The sequence below is a fragment of the Crocodylus porosus genome, unplaced genomic scaffold (assembly GCF_001723895.1).
Source record: "Crocodylus porosus isolate Cpor-Errol unplaced genomic scaffold, CroPor_comp1, whole genome shotgun sequence".
Taxonomy (NCBI): domain Eukaryota; kingdom Metazoa; phylum Chordata; order Crocodylia; family Crocodylidae; genus Crocodylus; species Crocodylus porosus.
Genome location: NW_017728911.1, coordinates 4,841,043 through 4,861,218, shown reverse-complemented (window position 1 = coordinate 4,861,218; position 20,176 = coordinate 4,841,043). Strand labels below are relative to the sequence as shown.

The window sequence follows — 20,176 nt, the reverse complement described above, 5'->3', positions numbered from 1 at the left end:
CACCCCTAGTTCTAGGGCCCTAAATGGAGGATGTCGATACAGGTACCTGACTCCCCCGACAGTCAGACCACCTCTGGAAGGTTGAGTATTCTAAGGTAAAGGACAGCTAATAGGACAGACAGGGGTTCAGAAGGAAGCCATGGAAACCACCAGCTCATGGCCAAGTTCAGCTTTGACTAGGCAAACCTCAGAAAGGTTGGTGAGCCATGGCCTGTAGCACACATGTAACTGCTGTGTTGACAGCTTAGGGCACCATCTCTGTATAACCCCCACAGGTGTTTTTTTATTGGCCTTCTGCACTTACCCTGGCTCCACATCAGGAGATCTACCACAGACCAAAGCATGGCAGAGACCATGCCAACAGGCTCCCTTTTACCTTAAACCCTTAAGGCTCCAGGATCGACTATTTTACCCACTTATGACACTCTTTAATCCTACTGACCCATGTACAACCAGTGTTGTACCCATACCCTGCCTTCTAGATGCCAGGTGGGCCCAAGGGTCGGGGTGTCCAGACTGTGGAATAAGCTCCCTCCAAAGGTGATACAATCACCTACCCTGGAAATCTTCAAGAGGAGACTGGACAGTCACTTTGCTGGGGTCACCCAACCCCCAGTTTTCTTTCTTGCTGGGTGCAGGGGACTGGACCCAATGATCTTCCGAGGTCCCTTCTGGCCTTACAGTCTATGAATCTATGATGGCTGATGCCTTGTCTATGGTCAATGAGTGACAGAGCAGAGGAGGAGAATCCAGAAAAGTGAAGGGCTGTCACTCATCAGCCTCCCCTTCCACAGAAACCTCTCCCTGACCGCAGGAGGAACCAGGCTCAGATGGACCATCTGAGTGAGCTGGAACATAGGGTTGTGCTATCAGTGTCTGCCACAGAGGAATAGCACCAGGAGAGTCCTCTACACATATACTGTTCCCCGACATTTCTCAAGTCCCAAGAAAGCCACCCAGGCAGTCTCACAGACCACATGGCTAGAGTGTCTGGCAGGCAGCTCTGTGGGGCGGATGATTCTAGGTTTCTCTAATGCAGGCCATCTGTCAGAAGGGAGCCCACTCGACTGGCCTTTCAGGTCCTGTCATCCAACCCTCTATTACCCAGGCTCCAAGGCTGCTCTTTGTGGCGAGACTGTTCCGGCTGAGAAGACAAAGCCTGCTATCTCCCTTGCAGCAGGGGGGAGAGCAATGGTTAAGGAGCTGGAAGAGGCCAGGTCCTCAGACATGAGGACAGCAGACAGGAAGGGAGGAAGGCAGGAGCCCAAAGTGAAGATTTATCACATGGCTGAGTTCCTCTTTGGTGGGAGAGAGAGGAAGAGGAGAAGGAGGCGCCTCACTCCCACTGTGCACAGAGGTTCTTGCCCACCCTCTCCAGTGATCTCCTCCTAGGCCCAGCAATGGGATGGGAGACCACAGGAAAGACCTCCAAGAAATGGGCACAAAACCTACCGAGGGCTTAGGAAGGGTTTCTAGATGAGCAGATAAGTATTTTTGGATAGAAAGAGACAGAGAGCCTTGGGTCACAGACCATGGAACTATCACAGGGGAGGAATGATGGCTTCTTATACCCCTTTCCACAACCAACATACATGCCCTATCTACCTTCCTTGAGGTAGGGAGTAGCAGGTGTCCAGTTACCTCTGCATGTCCAGTTACCTCTGCATGCCCAGACCTATGGACCAGATAGCCTGCACAGGGACACAGATTGGATTCTCACTTCAAATGACTGTTCCTAGATGCATGGGCAGAGAGACAATGCATGCTACATAATGAGCTCCATAGACCTGCTTAAATAATGGACAGATCTCTAGATATCACAGTTACAAGTGGCAGAGAACTCCCCAGATGCAGATTACTCATACTGTGTGCACATGTACACACGTTCACAGCAGTGGCCACTGAAAACCCTGAACATGTCAAGGGAGACCATCCTCACAACTCCCAGATACCATCCATTTTAAGCATGGGGAAGAAACAGCTGAGAGTTCACTGTGAGATAATTGTTAGCAAATCCTGAGTTTTTACATGGGGTTCACGCTGTGTGTGTGCTTCAGAAACAAAATCAATGCAGCATGAAGGCTGCACAATTAAGAGGTATGCTATTACCTAGTCCTATTCCTCTTCCTTAAATCTGGGGCTTAATATGTCTTTGCCTACCTCAGCCTCAGTCAGCCATGATCCTACTAGCCTAGTAGGCCTATTGAGCTAGTGGGGCACAACAGTGATAGACAATGGCATGCCAGGGGGTAATGGGGTTACATTCACATCAGTCTTTTTCTGACTCCCCAGCCCAAAAAGCCAGATATTTACTTACAGTTGGGTCAAACGGAGGTGGGCACAAGGGCTGAGCAAGGCTTGACCTCATGCCCCTAGATAAGTGATTCTCAACAGGGTGTTGCAGTCAACATGTGCACATGTTTCACAAAATAAATGCAGAAATTTCAAATAGGAATTCATAGTGTCAAACATTCTGACCCACCATGGTCTTTCTGAGTTCTTTGCAACAGAATTGTTCTGTTATTTTTTTCTGGAGTAAAAAACCAAGTGAAAACTAAGAACTGGCATTTTCTGATGGGGGCCTTGAGAACCACTGGTCTAGAACTATGACAAAAGATGCTTTAAAACCAGTCTGCCATCACATCCATGAATCACCAGAAATAGGCCAAATGTGCAAAGCAGCCAGCTTAATGTTGCTTTTGCAGCCTTGGACCAAAGCCTCTCTTGGCATTACTGTGGACTGGGATGGAGTTCAGCACGTTTACACTACACCAAGGAAGTTCACGTTTGATTGAGGGGAACATGGAGTAGATGAGGGCACATTCCCACCATTATGGCTAGTGTTTTCCTCCTAGACACCCTTTACATTTTCTGCAGGGCTGAGTTTATAGAAGAGGAGCACAGCTAATATTGTAAAGGCTGAATCTTTACAATGGAGGAAGAAAAAGGCCCTAATGTTCCTGTCCTACTGAGTTGTACTCTTTGCAGAACCAGAGGGGAGGGCAGAGAAAAGGAATGGGGGACTTTATTTAGAGTGGCCTTTGGGCTGCTGTGACTTGCATCTAGTGAACCATTGCTTGAAGGAGGTTCTGGGAGCTGGGGATCACTATGGTATAAGAACTTCCTAGAGCTGGCCTTACCCCCTTTCCTTGCCTTTCCCAGAGAATGTCATGCACATGCCAAGCTTCCAGCTCCACTTGTCTTCTTTTATTGCAGGTTAGACTACAGCTGGGCTCAGAGGAGATAATGGTCAACTCTCCAGCAGGCCTGCAGCTCAATAACTTAGTTATCCACAGTGCTGAGCTGTTGGTCAGTGATGGTCAGATGACTCTGATTGTGGATGGCCTCTTTAACACCTCTGTGGAGATCCCAGGACCCCAACAGCTGCTGGACATTCAATATGGTCTCTACGTAGGTGGGGCTGGGACCCTGGAGCTGCCATACCTCTCGAGGTCCAGCTCACCATTCAGAGGCTGCCTCCATACAGTGATCTTCAATGGCCTAGATGTTCTTTCTCTCCTGACATCTGGTGATGGCTCCAAAATATTCCACAGAGTCCAGGAAGGGTGTAGCACAGAGTTCTCTGCTGGGCCTGATGACCCTTTCAGTTTTCTGGGACCACACTCTTACATTATTTTCCCTGGGTGGAGTGCAAGGGAAGAAGGGACCATTGAATTTGTGATAACAACGAGTATCACTCAGGCCCCTCTGATCTACCAGTCAGGGCTGAACAATGACTTCATCTACCTAGAGATCTTTGATGGGCGCTTAAGGGGAGTAGTTGAAAAAGGGAATGGGACTGTCACCCTGCACAATAATTTCTACATCAGTGACGACCAGCAGCACTATGTGAAAGTCTATGTGGACATGTACAAGTTTGAGATCCTTGTTGACTACTACGGCTCACGGACATCCAACCGGGGTATCCACAGCCATCTTGATCTCCAGGGAAGCCTCTTCATTGGAGGTGTGAATGAAAAGGCCTTGCACAGGTTGAGGGAACACCGACTTGCTTTCATCTCTGGGGACAGCTCTGTCAACAGGTCATTCATTGGCTGCTTGGAGGACCTGAGGATAAACTTGGAAGAGAAGAGCCTGCAAGATGCTCTGGTCACAAAGGGCATAACAACAGTCTGTGGAAAGCAGGAGCAGTACTGGGACTATGAGAATGTATATGAGCAGGATGAAGCAACCACAACCCCAGTTCCCAATGTCTGGCATGAAGTGCTGGGCCCAGTGCTGGAGCCTTGCCACCCTGACCCTAGCCTCCCTCCCATCTTTTCCAACCTCACTAGGCTGTTGCATGTCAGCCCCCTCATTGTCGCTGAAGGAGGCACAGCCTTTCTAGAATGGCGACACACCCAACCTACCATAGACCTCAACAGTGCAAGTATCAGGCAGTCTCAGGTCCTTTTTAGTGTCACAAATAACCCCAGGCATGGCCAGCTGGAACTAGATGTACCAAGTTCTAGAAGCAGAAGGAAGTTCACTTTGTTGGATGTAGTGAATCGGAAAGTCAAGTATGTCCATGATGGCTCTGAGAGTCCCATGGACCAGCTGATGCTGGAGGTAACGGTTACTGCCCGGAGGGGGGTTCCTGACTGTTTGCGGCAAGGCCAGATTTACCTGCTCCCAGTAATGATCAACCCTATCAATGATGCCCCACAAGTGATCTTCCCCCATGGGGACCTCATGGTGATTCTGGAGCACACACGGAAACACCTGAGCATGGACATCATCCAAGCACATGATGATGACACTTCCTGTGACAACCTGAAATTCCAGCTGCTTGGCAGCAAGAGAATGGAAGAAGGTTATGTGGAATATGATTTCCAACCTGGAATACCCATTGATGAGTTCTCCTGCAGGGACCTGGAGGCAGGCAATGTGGTCTACGTCCACCAAAGTGGACCATCATTACAACTCATCTTTCAAGTGAGTGATGGCATGGTCAGGAGCCCAGTAGCTGCTTTGAGAGTCATTGCCATTGAGCCAGACATTCAAATACACAATAATACAGGCCTGTTCATCTCTCAAGGAGGCACTGTTTTGATCACCACAGCCAATCTCTCAGTAGAGACCAATGCAGTAAAACAAAGAGTAACCATCATTTATCGCCTCACAGATCCTCTCTGGTATGGTGAAATCCAGAAGCAAGGGAGCATGGGAGGGGAGTGGAAGCAAGTTGAAGCTTTCCACCAGCAAGACATTGAGCACGGGCGTGTACAGTATTTCAGCACAGACCCTGAGCACCATCTGGAAGATGTCATGGAGAAGCTGAGGTTCGAGGTCCAAGTTGGCCAGAAGGTCTTACCAAACAATACTTTCCTCATCAGGATCAAAAGGGCAACTATCAAGATGAGGACCATGGTGCCCCTGCTGATGAAAAACAAACGACACAGAAACATCACTGCCAGGGAACTGGAAGCAACCTTGGAGGATCCAAATGCTACCCCACTTCCTTTCTACTATAAAATAATCCAGGCACCCAAAAAAGGGAACCTTGAGCTTCTGGGCAGTAGGCTAACAGAAGGCTTTGGATTTACCCAAGAGGCCTTGCAGAGAAGACAACTCAGCTACAGCGCTACAATCAGGAATGCTAAAGAGACTGAGGACTCCTTCCAGTTCCGTGTCACTGCTGGTGACCAGTATTCCCCGGTGTACATCTACATGATCAGCATCGGGGGGGACCCAGACGCACCTGCCCTGACCAACGTTCTTTTATCTGTCCTGGAAGGAGGTCAGGCTGTCATCTCCAAGGACCACCTGTTTGTACAGAGCTTAAGTAGTATGGACTATATGTATGAGGTGATTGAAGGGCCAGCTCATGGGAAGTTGATCTGGAGGACATCACCAAACTGGCCGGCCAATGAAGAGGTCATTACCGAGTTCACCAATGAAGACATCCTCCACAGAAGGCTTCTGTATCAGCACGATGACTCTGAGACCACAGAAGATGATATCCCCTTTGTGGCCATCCAGCAGGATGAAGGCAGCACAGACCCTGAAGCAGAAGAGGTGAGGGGGGTCTTTAGAGTCTCCATCCAGCCTGTCAATGACCACACACCCATCCAGGTAGTGAACAAGGTCTTCAATGTGGTGCGGAACGGCCAGCGCTTGCTGACCACTGATGATATTGCCTTTGTGGATGAGGACTCTGGTTTCTCAGATGCCCAGCTGGTGCTGGTGAGGAAAGACATTCTATTTGGTAGCATCCACTCCATTGAGGACAGGAGCCGCCAGGTCTACCGCTTCACCCAGGAGGACTTGAGGAAGCGGAAGATTCTCTTTGTCCACTCAGGGGCTGACCGAGGCTGGATCCAGCTCCAGGTCTCCGATGGCCTCCACCAAACCACAGCTGTCCTGGAAGTACAAGCCTCGGACCCCTACATCCAGATTGTCAACAACACTGGCTTAATCATCCACCAAGGGAGTCAGGGAACTATTGACTCCTCTGTCCTCAACCTGGAGACTAACATGGACATAAGAAATGATGAGGACATCCGGTTTCTGATAACCACCCCACCACAATGGGGGATGGTGCTTAGAGGGGGCCAGCCTACAGGGATCTTCTCCCAAAGGGACCTGATGAATGGAGAAATAGTGTACCAGCACAACGGCAGCAGGAACTCGAGGGATGAATTCCAGTTCTCCGTAGAAGCGAATCAGGTGGCTGTGGAAGACACCCTGGAGGTCACCGTGTTCCTGGATAGCCACCCATCTCCCTTGACTGTTGTCCACCACAAAAGAATATATGTCTTTGAAGGGGAACCAGTTGAGATTAAGAAAGACCATTTGCTGGTAAGTAGGACTTTCTGAAGTTATGTTGCCTTGATCTTATTTATCCAAGCATTAATGTACCTTCCTGGTTAAAGGATCTGGGACAGCAAAGTTCTGCAGTACCCTCATGAGCTGCTAGGCTCTGCTCTGTAGAACCTGTTAGGCCCAATTTCTGTTCATACTGCAGCCCCTTTGAGCTAGGTCCAGCAGCAGAAAGGGAGTGTAAATACAAGTGTGCCCACATTAAGCCCTCTGTGAATTGCCAGGGGTCATAATCCAATAGAAAATTGGTTACTCTAAGGAAGGGGCATCCCCTTTCTCCATTAAGCAGTTCCAGAGGACTGCTAAACGAACCTTCCTATTACCAGTGAGAACAAGCTGCCTGTCCCATCCCAGGATGAAATGGCCTCTGCATTAACTCTCCCTTTTTCTCTCACCCTCTTCCTCCCACACAAACATACAGGTGACCCATGAAGAGATCCCACCTCATAAGATCATCTACTCAGTGAGCAGTGTCCCTCACTCTGGGTTCCTGGCAATGATGTATCATGACAGCGATTCTGATGAGCCTCCCAGTCTGGAGCGCGTCCATTCCTTCACCCAGAAGGACATCAATGAAGGCAAGGTCCTCTACCTGCACTCTAAGCGTGAGGAGCAGACCGACCAGTTCACTGTGGACATCATGGCCAGCAGGGTAGATGCCCTGCGGGGGATTGTGGTGAACTTGGATGTCCTTCCCATCGCAGTCCCTCTGGAGGTCCACAATGTCACAGTCATGGGCAGGGGCTCCACAGTCCTCTCCACAGACATCCTGACCATCCCCAGAGCCTACATCACAGTGCTGAGCGTGGAGTTTGTGATTCTTGAGCCCCCAAAATATGGGACCATCCAGAATATTGATAGACCCGAAGAAGGCAACCTTCATTTCTTCTCCTGGAACGAGGTACAGAAGCAACTGTCTTGGGGCTGGGATACATGGCCAAAAGGGCTTTTGAAGGGACTGTGGCAAGATTAGAACCCATGCACTTGATCCTGATCCCCCAGTGATGTAACTCCACAAAATCAGGCCCAAGTGATACAGGGTGGATTAGAAGCTCATGAAACACAGCAGACAGTGGAAATACTGAGGGTCATACATGTTTTCTCTGTGTTGAGAGATCATGGAGTATTACCTTCTGCCTTTGACCCAGGCACAGAACATCTCCCAGCATCAGTGAGGTGGGCTGCTCTGTGCACAGATGGGTCGGTGGGCTGGGATACAGCCCATGGGGACAATCCCGTGTGGTCTGATTCTGTACCCCTCAGCTCTCCACCCACTGGCCTGGGTTTCACAGCACAGGGGAGCAGGCAGGACCCCTGATGGGTGGCTCCACAGAGAAGCCTTTCAGCAAATGAGACACTCTCAGGCTCCTGAACTCGGTGTCTGTCTCACCCCCAGGTGGAGCAGCAGCTCATCCAGTACACACACGATGGAAGTAAGACCCGGGCTGACAGCTTCACCATCCTGGCCAATGCCTCTGAAGTCGACCGACAGAGTCAGCCCAAGACCATCTCCGTCACCATCGTCCCACGCAATGACAAGGGGCCTGTGGTTACCATTAATGCTGGGCTGCAGGTAAATGTCCTCACCTATGGGAGGCAGCTCAGAGACCTCTGCCATTACTTTATCCCAAGGCAGAGATTTACTTTGGGTGACCTGGAGCCTGCATTGGGTTGGTGGGGGAGAAGAGTCTCCTTCAGACCCTCTGCAAATGGCACCTATCTACTAGCCAGCAGGGTCAGTTTAGGCAACAGCAAGCCTGGAGGAACAGGCAACCCAGCAAACATCTGATTATAAGCTACCCATGGGCGGTGGGGGGGGAGGCGCCCCACACACATACTGGACACACACTGCTACACAAGGCAGCCTAACTCAGAGGGGAAAGGGGGCAGGCCATTTCTGAGTTCCTGGGCCTGCAAACTGAGTACACACTACTGAGTACATACTACTAGATGCCTTCAGGAAGCAGTGGGTAATATCAGGATCATCATGTTGTGTCCTCCTCTGAATCCCTAATTATTAACTCTTGATCTGCACTTCCTCCTCCCCTGTTTATCTTTGGTTGTCCCAGACAACGTGGCTGCCCCACTCCTGGTAATGAAGAGAGCTTACAGCTTTTTTACTCTGTTTCTACCCACCAGAGGAACAAGAATGACCTTTAGTCTTGGGTGGATCTAAAAGCCCACTGTCTATTCAGTCTAGCGTTTCAACAGCTGTCCTGGGCTGGAGGGTGGAGGCCCAGTGTGATTTCATGCCTGCTGGCTTGAGCAGGGGAAAGAGAAGGGAGCAGGGCTCCCTCTGCACATGTAAGGCAAGTGTGTATCCTCCCATCTCCCTTTTTGTGGACTAAGTATGGGCAGTGGCAATGACCTCTGGGTGGTTTTGTTCTGTCACAGATGTTGGTGCATGTAACCAAGGTGTGGGGTGATTACCTCAGGGCCTGCTAGGCTTGGAACCAATACAAGGGAAACAAGTGGAGCAGTAATGATTATTTATGAGCCAGGGCGTTACCTCTGCCCTCAGGGACCTGGGTGTAAGCACAGTCAGAAGGGGTAAGAGCAAGTGAAAAGAGAGCACTGGTGCTGGTTTAGCCTCTGTGAGTTACTGACCCATGTCACCGAACCATTAGAGCACTTACACTGAAAAACACTGGGAACTCTGGAAGAGAGGCGTCCCATGGTGAGCTCTGGGGCAGGGCTTAAGAGAGTATTAGTCAAGGTATAGAGGGAGTGTAGGACTGTGGGGCAGGACTGGGGGGCAGGAGAGGGTACTGGTAGGGGCTGTGGGATCCCAGGGCTGGAAAGCAGGGGTCACTCTACATCAGCAAGCTGTGAGGTAGGGGGAACCTCCCAGTACCTTCCTGCCTAGTGTTGGAAGCTCCCTTTCCAAGTGAGATACAAGCCCAAGTGTGGGGAAGACAAAGAAAATGGTAAAGTCTATGACTTCAGGAAGAAGTCTCTTGGCAGTCAAGGAAAACTGGTGGGACCTGGCTCCAGCTGCAAAGTCGTTAGTTGCTGGCTGTGCCAAAGCAGGGCAAAGGGCAAGGAAGTACTTGAGCAGAGGGAGTTGTGTGACTTTTACAGTTTTTCCACTGACCCCTAACATGGAGTTGTGCTTTCAAGAGAAAGGAAAACATCTCTTCGGATGGCAAGTGAAGCGTGTACATGTGTTTTTTCTGTCTTCCCCTTGCAATGCCCACCATGGCCACATGATGGGAGCATTACACCGTTTTCCAGCCTCTAGGTCTGTAAAGGGCTGGTGCTGCTCAGTGCGAGCCAGGCAGGATACTACAGCGTACACAACTTCAGGCTTGTGTGGTTATGGGACTGGCCTGGGCCCAGCATGGTAACAGGCTCGGTGCTTGGAAAGTCCAAAGCCGCTCTCTTCTTGCATTCCTGCTCCTGAAGACTATTGACACAAGCCTGCCTGAGCCAGGCCAGTGCACACCTCTGCGTCCTGATAAACTCTGCCCCACAGCAGAGCAACCCTCCAAGAGCAAACAACAGACTTCCAGCCAGAACTGTCTCTCCCTTGGGGGGGAGGGAGGGGAAGGGCAGGGAATGAAACAAGGTGGTATCTTGTTTGTCAAGCAGTGGAGTCTAGTAGTGATGAGTACAGGTGGGGGGAAAGGGGATGCTGGACTCCTGGAGGAGTGGGGACTGGTAGTCGGACCAGGCAGTGGGGCTCAAAGCTCCTGGGCTCTGGGCTCCATTCTGTAATCAACTTGCTTCTTTGCCCTTGGTCAAGCCTGAGCCTGGTTCTTAATAGAGTAAGGATGGCTGAGGCAATAGTGCTGACCTTTACCGTGAGCACAGAGTGCTGGAGCACCTGGCCAGCAGAGTCCCAGGAGCACAGAGCCCTGGTAGAGGGGCTCTCATTACAGTGACACAGGATACAGGGGGCTGGTGTCTGGTAGCAGGTCCCCAGGGAGGCTCCTTTAGTCATGCCAAGCTAAGCCAGGCTGCTTCAGGCTGCCTGAAGGATTCTTGGTCCCTCCAACAGTGCTTTCACAAGAAGACCCGTTCTCTTATGTTGTGCTGCAAGTGGGAGAATCTCTGCACCCTCATATACAGCCTTGACGCTCATCATATTTCTCAGCAAAGCAAGGAATAATTATGCAATATTTATTTATGCACATGTTAAATATATGCATGCATGTGCTTTGGTCTGGATTCCTGGAGGCACTGAGTATGACACAACCCCAGGTAAAATCCTGGACTCTCCAAGGTAAAATTAATTCTGGGAAGGGTACATAAATGTGCATTGTTAAAGGAGGGGAATGGGAGCCAGGGCTTCTGGGGTCACTTCCTAACTTTGTAACAGACTTGCTATGTGAACAGGCAAGACCCTTTACCTTGTCCCTTGCTTGGTATCTTAGAGAAAACAAGAAAAATCCTAGAATCTCCTAGAGTGCTGGTCACCAGCAGATCTCACAGCAACTAGAGATGGCAGTGCTGTTAGCTCCATTTTAGAGAGGGGGAAGATGAAGTACAAGGTAAAGTGACATGCCCCAGGTTACCCAAGAAAGCAGTGGCAGAGCCAGAAATGGAAGCCAGGTTTCCTGAGTCCCAGCCCAGGGTCCTGTCCCCCAAGCCACAGAGCAACATAGCTCTCTCTGTGCACCATAGTGACTGTTTGAAATTCACCACCCCCAGCAAAAGGCTGAGGGCACAGTGCAGCCCCCTCAGCACCTCAGCAGCTAGCTGGACAATGCAGGATAGGTAGCACAAGGACTGCTGTGCCCCTGGGAGGAACAGGCGTAAGTACAACAGCAGAGCCTACAGCAAGGAGCTACAGTACTGCTGTGGCCAGTTGCAGCCCCAGGTCCAAACTCAAATCACCAAAGCCACCCCGCACTCCAGTGCTCCCCCAGCTCTTGCCACAGCCCCAGCCACCCTGCCCTGCCCTCTTACAAGGGTTTCTTAATGAAGGGCCCAGCAAACTCCTGTGCTCCAGGCAGAGGCAGCAGAGTCTATCCTCCTCCTCAGAGACAGCATTAACCCTTTTGCTGCCTCTCCTCAGACAATAGCCAAGGTGTAGTAGTAGTAGTATCGCCTCCCTTGATTCTGCAGCTTCTAGGCACCCTGCTCCATCCAGCCTGACACAAAAGCTGTGCTCTGGATGGAAACCCAGCGAGGGACCTCACACTCGAGCAAGAAGAAAGTAACATCCCCCCTGACCTGTCAGTTCTTGCTTGCTGAGATGGGGCTGCCTTTCCAACTCCAGCTCAGAGCTGTGAGCAACAAATAGCCATTAACAAGCTCCCATCTGCTGCACATACTGTTTGCCTGAGGGAAAATACCTGAGCAGAGACCAAAAACTGCATCAATGCTCCCAAGACTGCAGGGCCATCATCTGCTCAAGGCCTGGAGGAGACTCGGTTGCTGGTTTATTCTAATCCAGTCCATTAGAGAGCAGCCCTGCAATACCCAGTGCTCACATACTCACATACACAATTCCCTCCAGGGCTTGCTGTGAAAAACAGCCCAAAATAAAACCAGCCTCATTACAGAGTTAAGGCTCCATCAGCATTTCCATTAGGCTAACCGCCCGGTCCCTGGGGATGCTGGGTTAACTCCGACCCACTGACAGGAAGGCCTGTTACAGCCCTAATTGTCTCCCCTCCAGGAATGGATTGTTTACAGAGGGGCTTAAACAAATGGGGCTGCTGCCTTGTTTTGGAGCGGGAGGAATCTGGAGCAGCTTTAGAAGTGGCAAGGGCTGGCCTGTGTTTTTCCCTCTCTCACATCAAATTACTTCACTGTTTAAAGGTTGAGGTCCAGGCTGGAGACTGCACAAAACCTAACCCACAATAACAAGATGTGGATGTGTTTAAATTCCAGCAAGAACAGGGGTTGCCAGCAGTTGGATTGAAACCTTGCTGGGTTTGCAACAAGGGGCTAGGTTCAGTGGAGCTACAAAACTACCTGATGGGGCCCTCTTGGGAATTTTCCCAGTGTAAAGGGAGCCTCAGCAGCCACACAGACTAAGTGACCCTTCCACCTGGACCCCTAGCACAGCAGGCCTGTGAGAAGACACTGCAGCTAGTCCTAGCAGCAAAAACAGCCACTAGCACTACAACTTCCACAGCGATGACTAGAGCAGCCTCATAGCTGCTCTAGCTTTGTCCAGGGGCCAAAGCAGCCCTCAGGACAGATGATGCAGTAAGCCCCTCTGCTTCATCTTGTCCACTGGTCTCATCTTGCTTGGAAGCACCAGACGGCTTATGCATGTTTAAACCATTCAGTGGTTGCAACCTCCCAATCTGAGCGGTCAATTTGTATTTCCAGCCTAAAAGCTAGTGCAAATGGTTTGAAGCCCTTGCCTTGAGAGAGCATCAGAGCAGCAGCTGTGTCTTGGGCTGAACCTCCCTAGCAGCCATTCATCAAAGCAAGTCATGCCAAAGCCAGTTCTGCTGCTATTTGGATTGCTACATAGGAATCCCCCAGAGCATGCAGGCGACAGGGAGTCTGACCATGTCTAAGACAAGCAAGCAGGAGTAAAACCAAATGCAAAGCTTCAATAATTCAGAGAAGATACGGGATATAATTAAGCCGTTCAATGAGGGCAGAGCAACTCACGGCAGCAAGCCCCAGTAAGGAAATGCACTGGACATTCTCACTAGTTCTTCCTGCTGTTCAGGAAGCATTGACACCAAAGCTGCAGGGCTTTCTATTAGCTTGCTGTGGGGTTCAGGCAATGGAGCAGAAATGAATTACAGCAACCCAGGATACCTGCCTTGTGCACCTGTTAAAACCGCCCTTTCTACCTTGGTGAGGGGGAATTTTGGATGGTGCCAAATCCAATCTAAGATTGATCTGCCACTAAGAATCCTCCAAGCAGCCTTACTTCCTCATTAGTGCATGAGTATTAGAGGGAGGGAACAGAGAGGCCTCCATGTAGAAGGCAGCAGGGCTGGGAGAAGAGCCCTCCACAAATGATATCCCACCTTCAGGGGCTGTGCAATTCCACATGCAGATTCTATGGTGCTGGCTTTGGCTAGAAAACAAGTGTCTAGAAATAGGCCCCTGCACCCCAACTTGTCTTTGTGGAGTACCTTTTCACCTAAAGTCTTGGACTATTATGTGGAGAACTGCCATGGACTTCAGGGGATGTCTACATTGGACCAGGCCCCTTATTCCATATCATGTATCTGCACTAGAGTAATAATGTAATAATAATAATAATCTGTGCTCTGTATAGCAACCCTTTTCATTTGACACCTCATGAAAGCTCATGGAAAACTTCCCATTGACTTAATGCAAGTTGGATGGAGTCCTGAGTTACCACAGCTTCTCTGGGCAGTGCTTAATAACTGCCTTTGTTCAGGACCTGATCCAGAATTCCCGTTAAGTGGAAGAGCCTGAGAGATTTTGCAGGATTTGGCTATTCATCAATAAACATTTCCACCATGCAAGCAGGAGGGAGAAGTAAGAGGTTGAATAAACCTGTAGCTACTCCACAAAGAATATTAGCATTCAGGGCACTTCTACATATGGCAGTTGTCATGATGTACATATGACGAAAATGTCATTTGTGTGGCTTAGTGGCATCACACATTACACTTGCACCAGTTTTGAGGGTTTTAATGAGTTTGCATTGTTGCAAATGAGACTGTATCCTGATGTAGTTTCATTTGCAACAATCCATTGCAGCTGTCAGCTTGTCCCCCAGCCAAAGGAGAGGTGGGCAGGCTCCACAGGAAAAAAGGATCGGGCCCCTCGCTGCTTCTGGTTTTAGTGGGTGCTGCTGAAGGCAGAAGTAGTAAGGGGCCCAGTTCTTTTTTTTGTTTGTTTTCCAGTAGAGCCTGCCTACCTCTCCCACGGCTGGGGGGCAAGCTGTTGGGAGGCCAAGCAGCTCCTGGGCTGCGGGGGGCCCCCAGTCCTTCCGTCCACGGCAGCAGCACCCGCCAGACAGACTGCTAGTGGGCTGGGTGCTGTCCCAACTCAGAGGTAGCACCTGGCCAAATCCAATTTTCCCCAAGCCTACCCACTGGTAGCCTGCCAGGTGCTGCTCCCTGGGCAGGCTTGGGGAACAGCTGGATCGGGCCAGGTGCTGCCTCTGAGCTGGGGCAGCACGTGGCCCACAACCAGCCCGCGGCCCACAACCAGCCCGCCCAGGGAGCCCTGGGGGTGCCACCACTGCAGCAGGAAGGATTGGGGGCCCCCCCACAGCTCAGGGGCTGCTCAGCCCACCAGCAAGCAGGCTCCGTCTCCAACAAAAAAAAATGGATTGGGCCCTTCACCATAATGTGACAGAAAAATTGAAAACAGTGGGTTTCATTTAAAAAACCACTGTTTCAATTTAGAGGGTATAGAATAAAACCTTGAGGACTAAACCCCTATCACATGTACAAGCACCCCTAGAGATCCCATAAAAGACACAGCCACCTCTGGGAGCCATGTGACATCTCTTTAAGAGCACATAGCAACTGCATACAAGATTTGGGGGAGTAGAGAGCGAAGAATTAAATAAGAAATGCAAGGAAAATTTGTATAGAGCTAAAAAAAAAAATGTGCTTAGACTGAAATGTAACCAAAACCCAAGGGTTAATGTTTTAAGCCTCATGTAAAGCATGGAACAGATTGGCCACCTGTCCCAATTTTTGCCTGGGTAGACAGGACTGGGAGGGGACCTGGCAGAGTTGAATGCCAAGGAGACCAGTGCAAAGCTGGAGCATTCCTAGAGTATTTTCCTTTAAAAAGCTTCTCTCTGGCGATGGCAGAGATCTTCCCAGGGTGACAGGAAAACAACAGTCATACCCACCCAATGGGATGATGGAAATCTTTACATTGAGCATTTGGTGAAACCATAAACCTGCCAAAGTCAAGTTTGAGTCACAAGAAACCAGAGCTGAAAGAGCCACTTTATTACAGCACTTACCAGTAGCCAGAATTACAGCGGAGGCTGCACTCTGTACAGACTGGGCGTGCCTCGTTCTAACACAGAAAGCAGCTCAAAGGCCAAAGGCTGCCTGAGCCTGACTTCCTGCTGCTTGTGTGAGAGCAGCCCTGCCCAGCCATGCAAGAGAGAGGCCTGCACACATCACCCTGCTGCAGAGCAATCCCGAGCTCTCCTTCTGCAGGAACCACCATATCCAGTCAGGGCCTTCAGTTGGGGTCGGTGGAATTTGGTTCTGGCCCATTTCACCAGTGACGCTGGCTCCTCTCCCAGTGACTTCAAGAGAGGCAGATTAGTACCGTCTCATGTGAATTTGGATCCGTTAACAACCATGAATGTTTGGCCTGTGGCAGACAGGAAACAACTGGCTGTTTAATATAGTGCATCATTGAAGTTTAAGGCAGGGCAGACATTTCCTAGCCAAACCTTGGAGAAATGTGGCCTGCAGGAAGGTGAGCAGGGAGCAGTAATCAAGCCTCGCAGGCTTCCTTCTGGTGGGGTAGAAATGCCAAAGGTGTGATCACTATGTGATTCGCTGCCCCTGTCTTGCCTGCAGCATCCCCATAATCTCAGGCTTGCTGTAGGCACAATGGGTACAGATTCTTGGTGATATCTACTCCCATGCAACCAAGTGGGAGTTAGGTGCTTACATACCTTTGGAGGATCGGGGTCAGCAGGCCCACTAGCATTGCAGGTGCGCTCAGGAAGAGGTATGTGCAGGGCAGAAGCAGCAGAGTGGAATGAATCGGGATCCGCAGTAAGAGTCAGGACAGCTGGGTTCTCTCCCTAGCTCTGCCACTGCCCTTGTGTGTCCTTGAGCAGAGCCCTTCTCCTCCCATCCTTTTGTCTGTCTTGCCTACTTAGACTATTAGAGACTGTCTGTGCAGGTCCTAGCATTACAGGGCCCTCATCTGTCTTGTGACTTCTAGGCACTAATGCAATCTAAAGCATAGTAGCAGCGAGGCAGCCTCAGGAACCCTGCTCCCAGAACATGAAAGCTGGTAGCCAGGGCTGTGCACAGGGCTAAGCTGGGTACATACTTGCCGTTCCAAGAGACTTTGCCAAGGCAGTTTTCTGCCTTGTGAGGACCCTATGATAGGATGGCTGGATTGGAAGCCATCCAGTCAGAGGCTGTCTCACAAGCTGAATGAGACAGTCATGTGGAAAGGAGAACTGGTCCTGTTAAGAAACACAGCACCTTGAGATGCAGCTAGTTCAAGAATTTGTGACCCAGTGAGAGCCACTTCCTTTGAGAAGCTCCAGGAAGGAACTTGGGTGAAGCTGCAGAGTAAATCCTGTTAGGAAGTGTGAAGCCAGAGAGGTTGTTAGTGCCCAGCCATAGGAGGTCACACAGGGGAACAAACTCTCGTTCATCAGCCTCACAGCCCTTTAGAAACATTCAGGCCCCAGAGACCTGGGTCAGGATCACCACATCCTATTACAGATTGGAAAACTGAGTCCTGAGACACCCACTGCTGAATGCTTCTGCCTCATCACACAGTCGGTTCAGTGTCAGTGAGCACCTGGCTCTGCAGCTTGTGCAGAGAAACCTCAATTAAAAACAGCTGTGCTCCAGAGTCACGGTGACACTGAGCCTGTGAAAACACAGAGAGGCTGTATGTTCCCTCCCTTTATAGACAACATGCTGTTGTTTGGCCACAGCTGATTGAAGAGGGCTGAATCTGCCACTCCTTGCTTGTGTGACTAACCCCACTGAAAGCAGTGGGGCTACTCTTGTGAGTCAGGGCGCCAGGATCAGGCCTCAGCTGACTGTAAAAACAGCTCTCTGGTTGCTCTGGTGGACTCTCCCCACCCTTCTGGGGATCCGCGTTGAGTTCACGGCAGGCTAATATTTTGGCCTTCTTCCCCAGATGCGGGAAGGCACCACGGCAGAGATCACTCCTGACATCCTGAGAAGTGAGGACGAGGACTCCCCTCCAGAAGATGTGGTTTATTCCATCATGTCCCCAACCAATGGGAAGGTTGTGCTGAAACCATCTCCTAGCAACAGGATTCTGCAGTTCACTCAGGCTCAAATAAATAGCAGGCTCGTCCAGTTCGTGCACAACGGTACGGGACACTCCCCCAAAGGTGGGAGACAGCCTGGCCTGGCCTGGTTCCTGGTGACCCTGGGAAACCTGTCTGTACCTCCATCTGGGAAGGCCAGCATGAGCAGGAAGTCACCCCAGCCCACCAAACACCCCACACATCAGTGCCCAGCCCCTAAACCCCGGAGCCATCCCACCCTGGGGGTACCATCAAGTCACCGGGCAGGAGCTGCTCTTACTTACCCCTGTGGAGACCCAGGGAAACCCTCAGCCTCAGTGCGGTCACTCCAGATTGACCCTGGTGCGAGGGGGAGCAGAGCTCAGCCTTGGGTGTTCAGAGCTGCTTCCTCCTGTCCTGTAATCACCCCAAGGCTGGCCAGGAAGGGCTTTTGCCCACCGCTAGCTTACTTTGTTGTGTACAGACCCTGGGCAGTGTGTTCGATAGTACGCTGCTTACAGTAGAGTACAGATCCTACGTGTCTTCATACACAAGGCTCTAAGGAAACTACCAGCCCTTGCAGTCCCCACCCCAACTCCTCAGTTGTCCTATTTTGTTATTTTGAGGAACCTCAGGGTTGGGTTGGTCTGTGCGCTATAACTGACCGTCACAGATGTAAAAGTCACAGCCCATGGCACAGAGAATTGCACTTTATGTTGGGCACTAGCCCTGGCCCAGTCTGGGCTGGGAGGTGTACTCTCTGTGGTCATGCAGACCTCAGCTTAGCTGGTACATACTCCCCCAAGTACATAGTTCACCATAAGACCTGGAATCACTTTGGGACATTCAGGCCTGCACAAGGTGTCCTACTCTTACACCCTCAACATTTGCCTGTGCTGGGGCTAGAGAGGAAATTATCCTTCTTGTCCAGCACTCCCCAAGCTTTGCTGGGTCACCCTACCAGGATACCCTGTAGTGCCACCCATCCTGTGGTATAAGAGCACCTACCAGATATTACTCACTCCTGAAATCACTGCTGTACTTTCTGCAGGGTCCCTTGATGGTGGGTTCTCCTTTGATTTGTCTGATGGAAAGAATGTATCACCTCGGCACTTCTTCAGTGTGAGTGCCCACCGGGAGCCAGTCATCAGCCTGGTGAATAAACAGGATCTCACCGTGTGTCCAGGTGAGTTGCACATAGGGGAGCCAGGGGCAGTGCCATCTGAGGCTGTTGACATGAGTAAACTGTGGGGAGGGGGACCTTGAGAATTCACCCACTTACCAACATCCAAAGGCTTAAATGACTACTGGCCTAGGCTGGCTTGTGGAAGGAGAGGCTGAAAATCAACTGCATTAGAGAGAAGAGTGGGAATAGTGTACATCAGGCTGAGATGAGGCAGCAACCTCTTAACCCCTTCATTGTGGGCAGCAATAAAAGGAGATTGGAAGTTGATTCAAAACGAGACAAATGCTTCAACAGGCTTGTCCTCAGGAGAATGGCCCAATGCAGTCTCAACTGGCTTCTACTGCACCATTACAGCCAGCAGCCTTCACTTACCCAAGCCATTATTCTGGAATTTATTGACACAGAGAATCAGGGAGGCTGCAGAAGTGTCTATTTCTGGGGAAGACAGTAAAAGTGGGGTAATCTGGCACGATAAAATTGGATTCTTCTACCCAAAAAGAGAGGTGGTACTTTACCTCCTATTGTGTGGAATTACCGACATTCCAGGGATACTTTCCAGCACAGATGTATGTGTTGTGGCTGGGAGTTGAATCCATAGGTGGAAGAATAGGAATGAAAGAGAGCAGAGTAGCTAGATTAGTGCAGATAGACCAAAGATGGTGCAGATAGTGCAGACCCAGATTGGTGCAGATAGACCAAACACCCATGTACCTGTAGACCCAGATGGCCTGTCACACACATCTTTCTGTAAAGGCAATGGGGAGAGGGAAGCAAACACTAACTGGCTGCCATGCCTGTACTGTGAATAAATCCACTATATATTATTTGTTTTAAAGGGACCCTTCAGCCAATCACTAGCCAGAATCTGAAGGCCATGACCAACAGCAAAGCAGATGCCAGCACCTTATTGTACAGCATACAGCAGCCCCCACAGCTGGGCAGGCTGGTGAATTCCCAGCTGGGTAGTGCCATGGGGGATGTGAAGAACTTCACTCAGGCTGAGGTGAGTGCTTTTGTCATGTTCCCTGAGCTAAAGGAGGTGCCCTGGCTCATTGTTGAGGCTGCTGCCCCTGTGAGGGAGCAGGGGCTAGGGGCGGCTGTGAACCCCCTAGCGCCCCCTACCGCCACGTTAGGGTGACGTAGCACCCTCAGATTCTCGCCCGCCACGACTTTGATGGTTAAATATATAATGTGGAGGCTGCCAGTTTCCTTAGTGGACGGTATTGGTGTTCCTGTCCCTATTCCAGACTGGGGTATCTATGTGCGTCCCGCCTTAAGGGCTA

General features: G+C 50.6%; 1 protein-coding gene across 1 annotated transcript in view; it reads left to right on the top strand.

Moving 5' to 3' along the window:
* CSPG4 (chondroitin sulfate proteoglycan 4) overlaps positions 1-20,176 on the top strand; it is a 74,242-nt gene that overhangs the window by 42,293 nt on the left and 11,773 nt on the right. The window contains exons 3-8 of the mRNA XM_019533344.1: positions 3,217-6,801; positions 7,244-7,723; positions 8,219-8,395; positions 17,593-17,791; positions 18,759-18,893; positions 19,730-19,896. Of these exons, the coding sequence (XP_019388889.1) occupies positions 3,217-6,801; positions 7,244-7,723; positions 8,219-8,395; positions 17,593-17,791; positions 18,759-18,893; positions 19,730-19,896 (4,743 nt within the window). The remainder of the gene's footprint in view (positions 1-3,216; positions 6,802-7,243; positions 7,724-8,218; positions 8,396-17,592; positions 17,792-18,758; positions 18,894-19,729; positions 19,897-20,176) is intronic.